The 14,958-nt window shown below is 44.9% G+C and overlaps 1 protein-coding gene across 2 annotated transcripts in view; it reads left to right on the top strand.

Annotated features, from left to right (window-relative positions):
• Positions 1–14,958, top strand: part of FOXO3 (forkhead box O3) — a 90,771-nt gene that overhangs the window by 66,570 nt on the left and 9,243 nt on the right. For both annotated transcript variants that reach the window (XM_030490677.1, XM_030490678.1), the window contains exon 2: positions 10,076–11,510. In XM_030490677.1, coding sequence (XP_030346537.1) covers positions 10,076–11,476 — 1,401 coding nt within the window. In that variant the 3' untranslated portion in view covers positions 11,477–11,510. The remainder of the gene's footprint in view (positions 1–10,075; positions 11,511–14,958) is intronic.

Genomic DNA, 14,958 nt, shown 5'->3' with positions numbered 1-14,958 from the left:
CTGGGCAATGTGCTCTACCCTCGTAGTGAAGAATTTCTTCCTTATACCTAATCTCAATCTCCCCTCTGTCAGTTTAAAGTCATTCCCCCTTGTCCTATCACTACATGCCCTTGTAAAAAGTCCCTCTCCAGATTGATTGTTGGCCCCTTTAGGCACCGGAAGCTGCTCTAAGGTCTCCCCGGGGCCTTTTCTTCTCCAGGCTGAACAAGCCCAACTCTCTCAGCCTGTCTTCATAGGAGAGGTGCTCCAGCCCCCTGATCATCTTGTGGCCCTCCTCTGGACTTGCTCCAGCAGGTCCACGTCCTTCTTATGTTGGTGGCCCCAGAGCTGGACGCAGTGCTCCAGGTGGGGTTTCGCAAGAGCAGAGGGGGAGAATCACCTCCCTTGACCTGCTGGCCACACTTCCTCTGGTGCAGCCCAGGACATGGTTGGCTTTCTGGGCTGCAGACTCACATTGCTGGATCATGTTGAGCTTCTCATCAACCAATGCCCCCAAGTCCTTCTCCTCAGGGCTGCTCTCAATCCGTTCTCTGTCCAGCCTGTATTTGTGCTTGGGATTGCCCCGACCCAAGTGTAGAACCTTGGCCTTGTTGAACTTCATGAGGTTTGCACTGGCCCACCTCTCAAGCGTGTCAAGGTCCCTCTGGATGGCATCCGTTCCCTCCAGCATGTTGACCACACCACACACCTTGGTGTCATTGCCAAACTTGCTGAGGGTGCACTTAATCCCAGTGTCCATGTCCCAGTGCAGTGCGCCTGTGGAAGTCAGATTAAAGACTGGGCTGAGGAAGGACTCCTGCAGTAAGCCCACCTCCCTACTGTTTATGTAAAAGCGGTAAGGAGATGGATGTTTTTGTCTACCCTTGTCATCTGGCATGGTATGAACTTGATTTGTGCATACAGAAAGCAAGTCTGTACAATTTTTCAAGTATGTTCCTAAATGCAGTGTTTAAAATATGTTCCCCAGGGCAGAGGGAGAATGTAGGAAATTGTACGACACTGAGAGGCTGGGAGGACCCATGTGTTCTTCTCAGGACGAAAGCAGAATGAGCATCAGAGTACATCAAAAGGAAAACTGATCACTTTCTGCTTTCAAAAGTCATTAATATTTTACAGCTGCCAGTTTTGAAGAGTGTGCAGGTATTTATTGGTAGTGCCACAGCTACCCAGTCCGGAGTCTTGAAGGAGGAAATACCTGTTTTTCAAGTTGTTCTGTTCGCTTGTCCCTCGTCTCCTAATTCACACCCTGTCCACACCAGCACTGCAGTAACTCCATGAATATCTGGAGTTGCGGTTGTGTGTTTCTACACAGGCTGCCCTTCCCATGAGGCTCTCAAGGGTTTTTTTCCCCTAAAAGCCAGTGGGTCAGACCCACCAAGAGTCATACTTAGGTGTGTTCCTGGCTTCCTCTGGTGCATGGGTCCATGGAGCAGGGCCTGTACCTTTGCCACGTCATCTGCCAACTGAAGCGCATTATATTTTAAAATGCACTTTTTAAGCAGATAGTATCTTCTGGTTCAATAATAAACTAATTATGTGCTTAAAATAGCACAGGAGAGGGGTCCTGTTTCAGATTAGTCTACATAGCAGAAATGCCGGGGGCTGTTCTGGAGGTTGCTTGAAGGCTTTCTCGCGAGAAGGTCTCAGGTGCCTGTGCCGGCTGTCGAAGGGCTTGCTCAGGCCTGATCAAACTCAGCCAGGCGACAGCATATCAGATCTATTCTTCTCATCAGTCACACGTCAGCCGTAACTGTCACCAGATTTGCAATTTAATGTGCGCAGCTCAACACTTCCAATTAATCCAGCCCGGGTATTTAACAATCTATTATTTCAGAGCTAGCACTTCACTGAGCCACGTGCAAGGCAGCCCTGCACTTCAGTAAGGCAAGAGCCCTGGAAGGCTGTTTTCATGCACGCAGATTTTACTCTTTCCCTGCCACAGTGTGGTGGAAGTTATTGCTGGGCTTGTTGCGTTTCACGGGCTAAGGAAGTGTTAAAAAAAATCAACACATGACCATGAAAAAATGTCAAAAAATGAAGATTATAATAGGTGATTCAGCAATGAGAGGCTTTTGTGATCTTCCATGGGAAGCTACTATTTTTAGTGAATTATTATAAGCAGTAGCATCACTCACATTTATTTTTAAAGGCATGAAAGAACGCCCATACGTGTTTCTAAATAGTCGATGTATAGTAACGGCCATATGCTCAGAATGAGCAAAAATAAAACTTGAGCACTCTGGTTTCCACAACGCCGCGTGAGGGTTGTGCTGGGATCTGTGTGTCTAAGAAACGAAAAACAGAGGGATTTTTTTTTTTTTCCTTCTAGTTTTTCTTTCTAGCAAAACAAACCCCAAGCCTTGGGGGTGAAAGTCTGCCTCACAGTAAAACTGCTTTGTTTTCATTGAGGTCTAACTGGGTGACCACTGAGGTTTGTGAGGACTCTTCCAGTAGCTTCAGTAGCTGGTGGACTGGGGCTGTGCTGACAGTGGTAGCTGTTTTTATGACACTTATTGTACATATATTTGGGTTGATTAGTTGCATGTGCCTGCACTTGTCATGGGGCTCTGTGGCGTGGAGGAGGAGAAATGCAGTGATGCTGTGCTGAAAGGGCTCCACAGATACGGAGTGGTGTCATTTCCAAAGTTCCTACACTGGAAATGCTTCAAATGCTAGGGCTTGCCATTAAGAAAAAAATAAAAGAAATAAAGATGCTGGTGACACCACTCCTGAACAGAAATGAGAACTGTTTTGATCAGGGTCTGCAAAGCCCTAGCTGTGTGTGTCTATTGCAGCCTTTTTGTATGCAACTCCTTGGGTTTAAGTTTAGTAAGGGGCAATATCTTCCAGTTTCTCGCTGTGTTCGTGTCCCAGTCAAGCCTGAGCTGAGGTGCCTTGGGATTTTCATGAATCAGCAGTTTGCAAGAGCCATGTCTTAAAGTAAATGCCTGCTGTTAATTAAATTAAATCCTGTGATGGAAATCAACTGTGTTCTTCGATTTTGGGCAGCTGTGATATGAAGCATGTGGAAGGCAGTAAAAAAGGAAGCTCTTGACAAGGTGTCTTTAGCAGCCTCCTGATGTTGGTGCTTGCCTCCTGATTCCAAAATGCTGTTTTAACATGGAAAAGCATTTGCATAGCAGGCAGAGGCAACACTTTATGTTTTAGGGGGCTTCCTATAGCAAAGAGTGCCCTGGTGTACATGGCTTCGGATGCTGGGAGGAGTTGCTGGAGAGCCCAACCTTGTTCTTGCTCTGCAGCTGCATTAGTTAAAGTATCAGCATTTTCCTTGCTCTCTGCTTCCCATCTCCCAAACACCCAGTGGAAAAAAAATACATGACAACTGGCATGCTCTACTCACAGCAAAACAAATGTTATTTATTAGAGTCCTCCTGCGGTCAGAGGATGTCTAACTGTAAAATAACTGGAGATTTTTCTGCTAACTGGAAGCGTGATACTCTGAGACAATTTCCAGGCAGTGTATATTTTCAGCTAAGTTTTATTTGCGTCAGCATAGTGATTTGCAATATCACTGTTTGCAAAGAGTGAGGCAGCAGTTGTTTTAGCTAGAATTAATTTTTAAGGTTGTTTTTTTTCTAATTAAAAACTTGATTAAGTTGTAACTCAGTTCCCGTAGCTCCATGCACCAAGATGTTTTTCTTTTCAAAAGGGAGAGCATGAAACTTCCTTGGCGGGCACGTGGCTCACATACTGTCCTTGTGGCAAGGAGCAGCTGGGGCGGCGGGGAGCAAGGCATGTGTTGTTAGGGAGGGCTTGTTTTCCCTGTGCTAATCACCTTCTCCTGTTGTAGTTTGGCACGGCATGGTGCCCTGCGTGCAGGATGGAGGCAGATCCGCGGACTGCTCTCCTATCTGAGCCAGCACATTTCAGAGGATAAATCTTCGCTGCACTTCATGTTCTCCCAGGGAGCTTTAATATCCCTCAAGGCTTTCTGCTCTTCCTAGGGGTTGGGAACGATGGGTAGAGACGGAGGCAGAGAGCTAATTACAGCGAGGGCCTCTTCTAGCTGTTCCCCTACCACCAAGGTCAGCAGTACTCCTTTGAAGACAGGATGAGGAGGGGAATCCATAAAGCCACCCTTCAGATGCTGAGCTGACTTTTTCTCCCTAAATCTGTAGGGATATTTTTCCCCCTTTTCCTGCAGAAGGGTATGCTTGAGTAGGGCTGAGCCTGTGTCACCCCGCTTATGCTTTCCAGGGCTGTGAGGATGGTGGCCTTTGCCAGCAGGATGCGAAGGGATGTACCCTGCAGGACCCTGGTGCGCTCTCGCCGCCTGCTTCTGCTGAACATCTAGTGGGATTCACTGGAGCTGCCTTAGGAACTTGCAGATGATACCAAACATCCAGCATCAAAAACATTTGGAATGTGTCAGGAATGATTTCTTTTTCTGTGTGTAATTTGCTTAGTGCTTCCCCCCCCCCAACTTCCATAATTTAGAAATAATATAACAATCTGGAATACATAATAATTTGGTTTTATATGGAAAACATGTATATTGATACAACATGGCTGGATGGATATCATGGGAGGACTGTCCTTATGATTTAGTTCTTGCTTTTACTCTGGTGCATCTCCAGAGCACCCTCACTACTTTATAAAATTACACATATTTTTCTAGTTTGCAAAAACTCATGGTAAGAGGAGGCAATTCTGAGACCTTTTTGGTTGGGAATTTCGGAGTTCCTTGAGAAGAGCAGCACTGCACCCTTACAGAGCTACGCAGAAAATGACTATATGGAACCAACAGATTCATCCTTCCTAAAGATTTCCTTGCATAGACTCGCAAATCCCTTCCACCAGAAATTCCTACATATGTGCACATAATTGGCAACTTTAATTATTTGGAGTCACTGTTTTCTTGATTACTTGCAGTTGAATCTCATTGGGGACTTCAAAGCAAACAAAATGTAAAACTGGTAGTTGAAGCAAATTTTGAGTTACTTCATGAAAAGGCACTGGTCTGGACAGGTGGGCAAAATATGTTGGATTATTCAAAACCTCCTGTTTCAGCAATAGCTGAATGCAAAGAAAATAATTTGTTTCATTTTGCTTTTCTTTCTTAAAGGAATAATTTTTGGTGGAGGCCTTCTGTAGGGGTGTTCACCCCAGAAGAGGTTTGCGCTACAACATTTTGAGCAAGGTGACATAGGCTGGAAACTGAAATTCAAGTGAGCAAGCAGAGCCATGGGGAAGAAGGGCTCCCTGCAGTCAGTGGAGGTTGATGAGCTGGAGTTATTTTCATGGCTTCTTTTCAGTGGTGTTAGTTCTGATGTCTTTCCCTACTGTGTGGCCAACAGACAACTTCATACAGTGAAATTAGAACATTAAATATGTTAATACAGTATAAAATAAAGTGTAATTCTCCCAAATGAGCATTAACAGCATTTATGGGTCTGCAGATAGCATTTGTTTTTCTCACATCATGTCCTAGTATCCCACTTGTTAAAATAAACAACTGCTTTTGATTTATAGCCTTTACTGTTTAGGAGCCTGTATCTGAAATAACGAATTAGCCACTCACTAGAAAACACTGAAATAAAAACAGACCAGTGTGTAACTTGGAGTCGGCAGCCACCAGCTGCACCTCATCTTGCTAATCTTTAGGCTTGCTTTTTTTTTTTCAAAGGGGGGGCTTTTAAGAGTTAAGTTACACAACTCTTTTTATTTTTAAAGTGAGTGGATTCCTTGTTGCGTTGTTGAGGATGATAAATTGATACCACATGTTGCTTCCAGACAAAAAAGACTCTGTACTGCAGTGGAAGCACTTGCAGCTGGTGTCTGAGTTAATGGACGGGCTCCACAAGGTAAACATGGCTTGGAAGAGGCCAAAACAGGCACAGGGAGGGGGAATTTTCTCCGTTTTAAAGGCTCAAGCATTTGCTGCTGTTGCCTGACTGGGCTGAGTGTTGAAATAACGTGCAGTCCTGTCCTCCCCGGGAGACTCGTTCAGATGTTCGTACCGAATGAGGTGTAGGGCACTTCGGCAATGTTTGAGTGTCCTCTCTGGGAGTTTACCCATTTGCAGTCTTGTTGGAATATCAAGAGAGACACGTGTAATTAGGACATGGTAGTTGATTTCTTTTTTTTTTTGGTTTTTTGAGAGCAAAATGTGGCTGGTTCCCTTGAGGAGCATTAACTGAACAAAATGCGGTGCAGTGGGCCGACATTTGTGAAAGCTGGGAGCGTGGCCCTGAGTTTGGGAATGCTGCTGCTACCCCTTGTGTTGCTGCCCTGGCTGCTAGTGGGCATCCACTCCACTGCACCCCTTCTCTTGATGCCATTGGCCTAAGCCCATGCCGGGTAGCAGCACTGCTTGCCTGTGGCACTGAGCCACCCTCTGCTCACACAACACCTGCCCTGCCTCGTGCGTTCCTCAGCCCTGGGTCTTCTGCATCTCCACGGCTGGTCATTCTTTCCTGCAGGACCACTTCCCCAGGGGACTGGGACCCAGCTGGGCTGGGATCAATGCCATATGGGATGCTCTTGATCTTATCTGCAGGAACCTTGGGCTTCTGGCTCTTAGCAGAGCACACAGCATTCTTCAAGTCCGGTATAAATAGTAACACTAATAAAGGGAGGAGCTCATCATATTTCTTTTCTACTCTGCTCTTGTACAGTCCATATGTTGTACCCATCGGTGGTATCTGAGCTCTTTCCAAGGTGTCTGCAGCCTGGCTAGCATCTGTCCCATCTACATACGGTCTCCAGGGCAGATGATGGAAGTTCCTTTATAGATCTTTTAAAGTTTCTCATTTCATTTTGGCATGGAAAAATGTGTTATGTTTCCATCATCATGGCCTAATCTCTCCCCCACTATAAGTCAAAGACAAATCCTCATTAATTTGATCAGCAGCAGGTTCAAGTGATTAACTGTATTTTCATAAAATGTATTTTTTTTTGCTTCCCCACCTCCTTTGTGGTTTGTGCATGGTCATATATTACTTACACACTTGGTTGTGAGCAAAGATTGTCCCATGATATTTTCCTATAATTTAAGCAGATGGGAGCGTTCTTTGACAGCTCAGAAACCAGGTAGAAAATATGGTTATTTCCATCTGGATTGCAGCCTAGTAGCACAGCACAACAGCCTTTACTAATGTGAGTTGTCAATCTTGGTGACTTCCGTAGCAAAACTTGCATGTGAAAGGATAATAGGATCCAGCCCTAATTTGATTTGGCAGAGCATCCAACACAAGGAGAAACCAAGAAACTCAGATACTGTTGCTGAAGAGGTTAGCGGAGGAGGTTACGTGAAAGAAGGGGATTTTAAGGCAGTGTTTGAACAGAGGGTGGAGATAGGGTACACAAAAATAAATTGGCCCATAATTATGCTTAAGAAAACAATCTTCCTACTGAAGAAAAGTAAAGAAAAACAGAAGCTGGAGTGTAAGTGGCATATTGCTTAATGTAAAGGAAAACAAACTGCTCGTATGTTTTATAACCACCAATTTTCAATGCAAAAGTATTATTACATTCTTTTATTATTTGTGCAATGCCAATACTGAGCAAAAAGATATAATAAGAAGAAAATTACACTTGTGCCCACACGTATCCATACACACAGGACCCCTCATCCTGAAAGGTGCCTTAGTCTCACAGTTTTACCATTTAGGACTTTTCATGGGTTTAGGCCAAATGGTTTCACACTATGGCTACCACCAGCACAGATCAGCCATTTTATGGTGAGAATACTAGAGGTTGAGAACTGTTAGCTGCTGTGGCACTTTGGCTGAGTGTTTTTATATCTGAAGCTATGTGGCACACTGTGTATGCCACCTCGGGTGTTTCTTTTCTGTGTTTTCTAATATTTTTTTCATGAGAAAGAGTCACAGTGCTGTGTATTCTTATACCCAGCATTTATAGGTGGGGAACAGCATGGTTTGCATGGTTCTTGTAGCCATGTGTGGTGGTCTAGGTCTGGTTGTCCTCATCCTGTTGCTGGCTCTTTATGAGGAGAGATCCCCATGCAGATGTTCTCACAAGTGGTTGTCCATGAAAGTCCTGGGGGATGAATGTGAGAGCTACCTGCATTGATGCAGTACAAGCTAAAATATTAACAAAGGTTATTTATTCAAAAAATAGCAGTTCTCCAGCCAGTTGGGAGAAACATGAGGAAGTAAGCAGTGGTGTCTACTTATTAGAAGTTAGAAACAGGCTGTTGCCAGACTCAAAATATAGTTAAAATGTCATGAGTTAAATAATAAAAATCTCTTTCCTTTCTTAGACTAAAGAACTGTTATGCTGCAACTAAATCCACTATATTTTGATGGCATGAAAGTCCCTTAGAAAAGGACAAGTTTATAGCTGAGGCACTGACTCAAACTTCTCTCGAGTATGCCTGCAAAGTCTGCTGTTTTGTGCAAATTGTTTAAAACATAACAGTTGCTATTTGGAACCATGGTCCATATGATTTCTCTTTTCATTAAGTGATAATCACAACCGCGTCTGCTGTCTGCGTGCGAGAAGAACTTCAGGCGTGTTTTCCATTTCACAATCTGACAAAAAACACAACACTTAACAAGGAGAAAAAAAGCCATTTTATACTGAAAAGAATTGTTTTAAAAAAGCTGGGCTGTATTACTTCATACATCAAACGTGTCTCCAGTTCATTTATGTCAAACATCCGTTTATCCTAAGGATGCAAATGTCAGGATGCTTGTGAATAATTTGTTGATCGATTCATTTAACTCTGGCATTTTTTCAGTGCTTTGTAAAGGAAGGACACTCTGGATGGTTTGATTATGCTATGGTCCTGTGGACTTTGTATTTTTAAAGCATGCTGGTAGAACAAATGTGATTTTTCTTCTCTTCATAGATGTACCTGGTAATTGCCAAAAGTTAAGCAAAAAGAACTCGTGTGACTTTTTAAACTTGAACATCTTTAACCTGGAGGAATAGCATATCTGTTTTGTCAAAGGAATATGGGATATTTCCAAAAATCTTCGGACTTGCACATGGAAGGAAAAAAAAAACCCAAACCTGGAAGCATTCTCACTAACAAATACTACTTGCCTGTCCTTTCTTTGAGCCATATTTTAAGCCCAAGATCAGCAGGATGAGTGGAGTGGGATTTTCATGTCAGTTATTTTGGTTTAAACCTGGAGTCTTTTCACTAGGGTACCGTGGGCTGGTTTTCTTGGCCTCTTTTCTCATTCTGAGGTGATTATCTTCGTTTTGAGCCAGCGTAGGTTTTGGATGGTAGATGTTGCTGACTAGTGCAAGCAGGTAATAGGCAAGAGCAGGCGGTGCATGGGCCCCCTTAGAGGTACTGTATTTTGTAGCATCCTGTACAGGGCAAGGTGTCCAACTGCGTACATCAGCTTTACACAACTCCGTATCTAGCAGCTTACAGGGACAAGGATATCGTCGTGTACTCTGTCACATCTTGTTTTGAAGACTGTGAGGATAATATAGCGAGGGGACAGCTGGCCAGCCACTGCAGTACAGGCGTAATTCTGGTGCCTCTAATCAAGAGAGAAAGTACAGCTTAGTCATGCACAGAGTGCCTGTGGGAGAGGAGCAACAGCACTTGCAGTTTCCTCAAGAATTATTATAACAAATACACAACACATGCCCATGAAGAATTAAAAAGACATTTGCAAAGGCTGTGATGAGTGTGACTACCCCTCCAGTCAGATTTTTGCAGTGCCTTTGCAGTTTTTATTTCAAGGAACTGATGGCAAGATTGCTGATAGTATAGAGGTCTGTCCTGAGTCAAAAGTAAGGGAGAAACATCTAACTCCTTGCTAACAGGAATGGAGCTGTGTCACGCTCCTTTCCTTAGGATGCAGCTTTTGTGAGTGTAGAGATGGGCATCAGGAATGCACAGCTAGTGCGAGCACAGGGCTTATTTACAGCAGCATGCTGGCATGCTGCAGTCACACTCCAGCCTTTCCATATTCACCACCCAAGAAACCCATGGTGATATCCGGGAGGGCCCAGTGCTTTTATTCATGTTGCTGTTTTTATGTGATGTTGGTTTAATGATTGAGATTAAAATAGTAAAAGAAGTGGGGTGCTGGTCTTGATGTTTTGTTTTGTTCCTTTCCTGCAGAATTCTATCCGGCACAACTTGTCACTCCACAGCCGATTCGTCAGGGTGCAGAATGAAGGCACCGGGAAAAGCTCTTGGTGGATGATCAATCCAGATGGTGGGAAAGGCGGCAAGGCACCCCGGAGACGCGCTGTGTCAATGGACAACAGCAACAAGTACACAAAGAGCAGAGGGCGAGCGGCTAAGAAAAAGGCAGCCCTGCAGACTTCCCAGGAGACGAGTGAGGATAGCCCTTCTCAGCTCTCCAAGTGGCCAGGGAGCCCCACCTCCCGCAGCAGCGACGAGCTGGATGCGTGGACAGATTTTCGCTCTCGTACAAATTCCAATGCCAGTACAATCAGTGGCCGCTTGTCACCAATTTTGGCAAGCACCGAACTAGATGATGTCCAAGATGATGATGCTCCACTTTCTCCCATGCTGTACAGTAGTCCATCGAGCTTGTCCCCATCAGTAAACAAACCATGTACTGTGGAGTTACCTAGGTTGACTGATATGGCTGGGACAATGAATTTGAACGATGGACTGACAGATAACCTCATGGATGATCTCTTAGACAATATAACACTCCCTCCCTCCCAGCAGTCACCCACGGGAGGGATGATGCAGAGAAGCTCCAGTTTTCCTTATGGTTCCAAAGGTTCAGGGCTGGGTTCCCCGTCAAGTAGTTTCAACAACGCCGTGTTTGGGCCGTCGTCGCTGAATTCCCTCCGCCAGTCGCCCATGCAGACCATTCAGGAGAACAAGCAGGCCACCTTCTCTTCCATTTCTCATTACAACAACCAGACGCTGCAGGATCTCCTCGCCTCTGATGCACTTAGTCACAGCGATGTCATGATGACACAGTCTGACCCACTCATGTCACAAGCCAGCACAGCTGTGTCCGCCCAGAATTCCCGCAGGAATATAATGCTCCGCAACGACCCCATGATGTCGTTTGCCGCGCAGTCCAGCCAGGGCGGTCTGGTCAATCAGAGCCTGCCCCATCACCAGCACCAGTCCCACAACTCCTCTCTTAGTGGCAGCCGTGCCTTGTCCAGTTCCATCAGTAACATAGGCTTGAGTGATTCGAACAGCTTGGGATCCACCAAACATCAGCAGTCACCTGTCAATCAGTCTATGCAAACACTTTCTGACCCGCTCTCAGGCTCCTCTTTGTACTCCTCTAGCATGAACCTCCCAGTAATGGGACACGAGAAATTTCCAAGTGACTTGGACCTGGATATTTTCAATGGGAGCCTGGAGTGTGACATGGAATCCATTATCCGCAGTGAACTCATGGATGCAGATGGGCTGGATTTTAACTTTGATTCCCTCATCTCAGCTCAGAACGTTGTCAGTCTGAATGTGGGGAACTTCACTGGTGCTAAACAGGCTTCATCACAGAGTTGGGTACCAGGCTGAAGGATCTTTGAGAACAGGGAAAATGGGCAAACAGGTCAGTGCCCCGTAGATGTGGTAAAATAATTGGTTCCTTACTTTTATTGGAGTTTGCACCAAACCCTTAATAATTAGTGCACACTAATAATATTAATTTGGCTTTTGATGGCTTGCTATGTGTTGGTATGCAACAGGAACAACCAAGAAACATTTGGAGGTGTGGAGGGAAACGATGCTAAGCTATAAAAGCTGTTCAGCTGTAACACTGTCAGCACGCATCTGATGCTTTGCGTCCTTCCTAATTTAGGCATGAGAAATGTTAATGACAAATCAGGCAAACCAAGGTGGAATATTTGTGGGTTTTAGGAATCACAGAGCTCCGACTCGTCATCTTTGAAGTCACAACAGATGGATTCTTCTCTGCAGCTGATGCCACATGTAGCCAAGATGTGTTACATAGGGACAGGGCAGTTGGTGGAGCAATGTGAATGCAGGGGAGGAGAAAAAGTGTCTTTGCAAGATCAGTGCATGCGCTGAGGATAGGGAATGTGGGACAGATCTGTACTGAATTAGAGTTGTACTGCTGCTGTGGTACTGCTATGCTAGCAAAACTGTTTTGGGGTTTTTTGGTTGTATATCTTGGGGAAAATAACCCTCAACCAACCAGTAAATGGAGGAATTAAATAATGAAATAGCAAAGGTGGGATCCTGGTCCCAGGAATGTCATGGGTTTAACGTTTTAAATGCACTAAAATTGTTGGCTCATCCTCCCCAGGGCTGGGGTGGGTATCGTTTTCACTTGGACTCCACCAAGACCATGTCTGTAGGTTTGGGTTCTGACGTTGGCGCTTTTCAAATGTTAGTCTCTTCAGATTAATTTTTTCCAGATTGTTGTGTTTTTTTCCATTGCTTCTTTTCCACAGCGGGGGGCATTTGAACTTGTAAACATTGTTTCTGTCATCCTTTTGTGATTCTGCAGTCTCCTGCCCATACCTCTGCCTGCTCACACGTACATGTTCACTGACTCATAGGGTAGGTGCCACACAAAGTGCTCTTTCTCCTTTGCTTATTTATTAGTGTAAGGGAGTAGATTTCAAAATAGAGTAGGATAAAAGGTTAGCTATAAATTATGGAAGTGTTCTATTAACTTCAGAATAGTATGTAGAGTATCCCAGTGGTGAGGTTAAACAAGGCATTCATTCACTTTGCAGCTTACTTCCAACTTTCTTATTTTCTAGATGAAGGATGGAAAGGATTTGGTGTCGTTTGACTTTATGGTTCTTAATTTGTCCCTTTCATCTTTAATTGAGTTTTCATTCTTGTGTTTCACAGTTAGATATTCAAAGGGAAGCTTTGCAGTAGGTGAGCAGCAGTGGTGAACCTCCTGAATGTCTTCTTGTGTATCTGGAGTACCCCAGGAGACGTGTGCTGTGATCTGCTGTCTGTGAGGCAGAACAGGGCTGCTCAGGAGTCCTCCTTTCAGTCGTTCTGCAAAGCAGCACGCTCCAATGGAGCGGTTGGTTTGTGCAGTCCTTTCGCTGTCAGTGGGAGGATTTCCTTTGGTTCTTTTACATCTTCTCACTCAGAACAAGAGCGTTTCAGTGCATGGCCAGGAGACCACCAGGCTGTGGAGGTGAGCTATAGAGGACACCATGTACCCTGACACTGCATGAGATGGCAGCTTGGCAAGGCCAGGGCAACAGCTGAATTCTGGTTTTCCTTTAGCTCCACTGCTGGAGAGCTTAAGGAAAAGGGAAAAAAAATAAATAATTGACTCATGAACCAGGAAGAAAGATTTGCAGAAGGTTATGCTTGCTGATCAGTTCTGTCTTCCTCCAGGTGCATGAGCTGTTTCGATTTAAAAGCCCTTTTTGAATGAAGTAAAAGAAAAAGGCTGTAGGAACTTTATCGCTGTGAGACATCTAAGAGTACTGTCTGACAGATGGGGCCTAAAAAATAGGTGTTATTGACAGCTTTGCTTGACACAGGCAAATAGGGCAGTCTCGTGCTTTTGTAGCTTGCTTTGCTGTGTACAGGCAGAAGTGGCTTGTTGGGAGACCTGCCTGGGCTGTTCAGAGGAGGCACACCGCACCATACCACCTCCTCACAGATGCTCGCTGCTGCCTCTCTTCACCCCAGCCTGTGCCATTCACGGAAAGCGTAGCCACCGTGATCGTTTCCAGGCTGCTCCCTCTGAATAAAGGAGCTGACACATCTGTGTGAGCAGAGTCTCATTGCAAAGGACAGATTTAGTAACGAGACAGCTCTCCACGGCAGATTACTGTCCAGTCATCTGTGGAAGCCTCTTTCCCTTTTTCTGATAAGTGGACCGGCTGCTGCGGTGTGCCTCGGGTATCAGGTGCAAGTGCAGATGATTTCTGCTGAACTGGTTCATCAGCACCCTTCCTTGTCTGTTAAGCAGCACTGTTTGAGAGTTTGCCTCCCTATGAGCATCTCCTATTTTGACAGGGGCTCCTCACGTGACATTGGGTGCAATCATTCTGAATTGCTTTCTCAGTAACTTCTTCGCTTTGATGTAGCAATAGGGACCCCTGAATTAAAGTCTTCTTTTGGCAATGTTCATGACCTCCATATTGAATCTTTACATCCTCGAACACTGGGGAACACTTTGAGCAGAACAGCCTGGTGCTTGCTCATGCTAAATCCGTTTCAGGAGGGCAGCCAGGTGTGTTTTGCAGGCAGGCAGAAGCAGTTACAATGGATTATTGGCATACCTGGGAACAGTGAGTGCTGTGTTTTCTGTGAAAAATAAGAGAAACTTCACAGTCAGTTTTCAGGAAGAAAAGAAAGAAGCAAAAACATGGATATTTAGTTTATACATACTCTAAGTATAGAGGGGGGATTTACTTTGGAAGAAAATCAACTGCAATTTCTTCATAGGGGAAGTAAGAAACCTGTGCAGAAAACGCCACCGTTGTGGGTTTCATGGCTGTGCACGTTTGCTGCACATAAGCCTGGTCCCTGGAGAGGGACTTGCCTCTCCCACTGTGCTGGCCTTGTGCGTGTGAGGCTGCTCATGCCCAGCCTTTCAGAGGGTCCTCATTGAGCCATATAAATGAATTTAGGTTTGGCTTGTGGTTTTGTTTGGTTTGGGGTTTTTTTCTCTTACAAGAAGGAAAGGAGAAAATCAATATGCTCTTCTTTTGCTTTATTCACTCAGCCATAATTTTCCCTTCATAAGCTGGCTGGGCCGGTATTCCTCTATCCCTGCCTGCTTCCTAAGAGCACTGGATACACCCTCCACCTACTCAGATAATCATCACCTTGTTTCTTCAGCTTGTTTATCAATAAAGATGTCACTATTCCCTCGCCCGTCTCTAGAATACCTTTTATTTTGGAATTGATGGGTCCTCTCTTAGCCTGGAGTTCCCCACAGCTCTGCACTTTGCTCCATGGTCCTTGTCAGCCAGCAAGTCCCTAGGAAGAGTAGTCCCAAACAAATCATTATGGGAGTCTTTTCGGAACATTCACTGCTTCAAGTTCAG

Source organism: Strigops habroptila, chromosome 6 (genome assembly GCF_004027225.2).
Source record: "Strigops habroptila isolate Jane chromosome 6, bStrHab1.2.pri, whole genome shotgun sequence".
Lineage (NCBI taxonomy): Eukaryota > Metazoa > Chordata > Aves > Psittaciformes > Psittacidae > Strigops > Strigops habroptila.
This window is presented reverse-complemented; position numbering and strand designations above follow the sequence as displayed.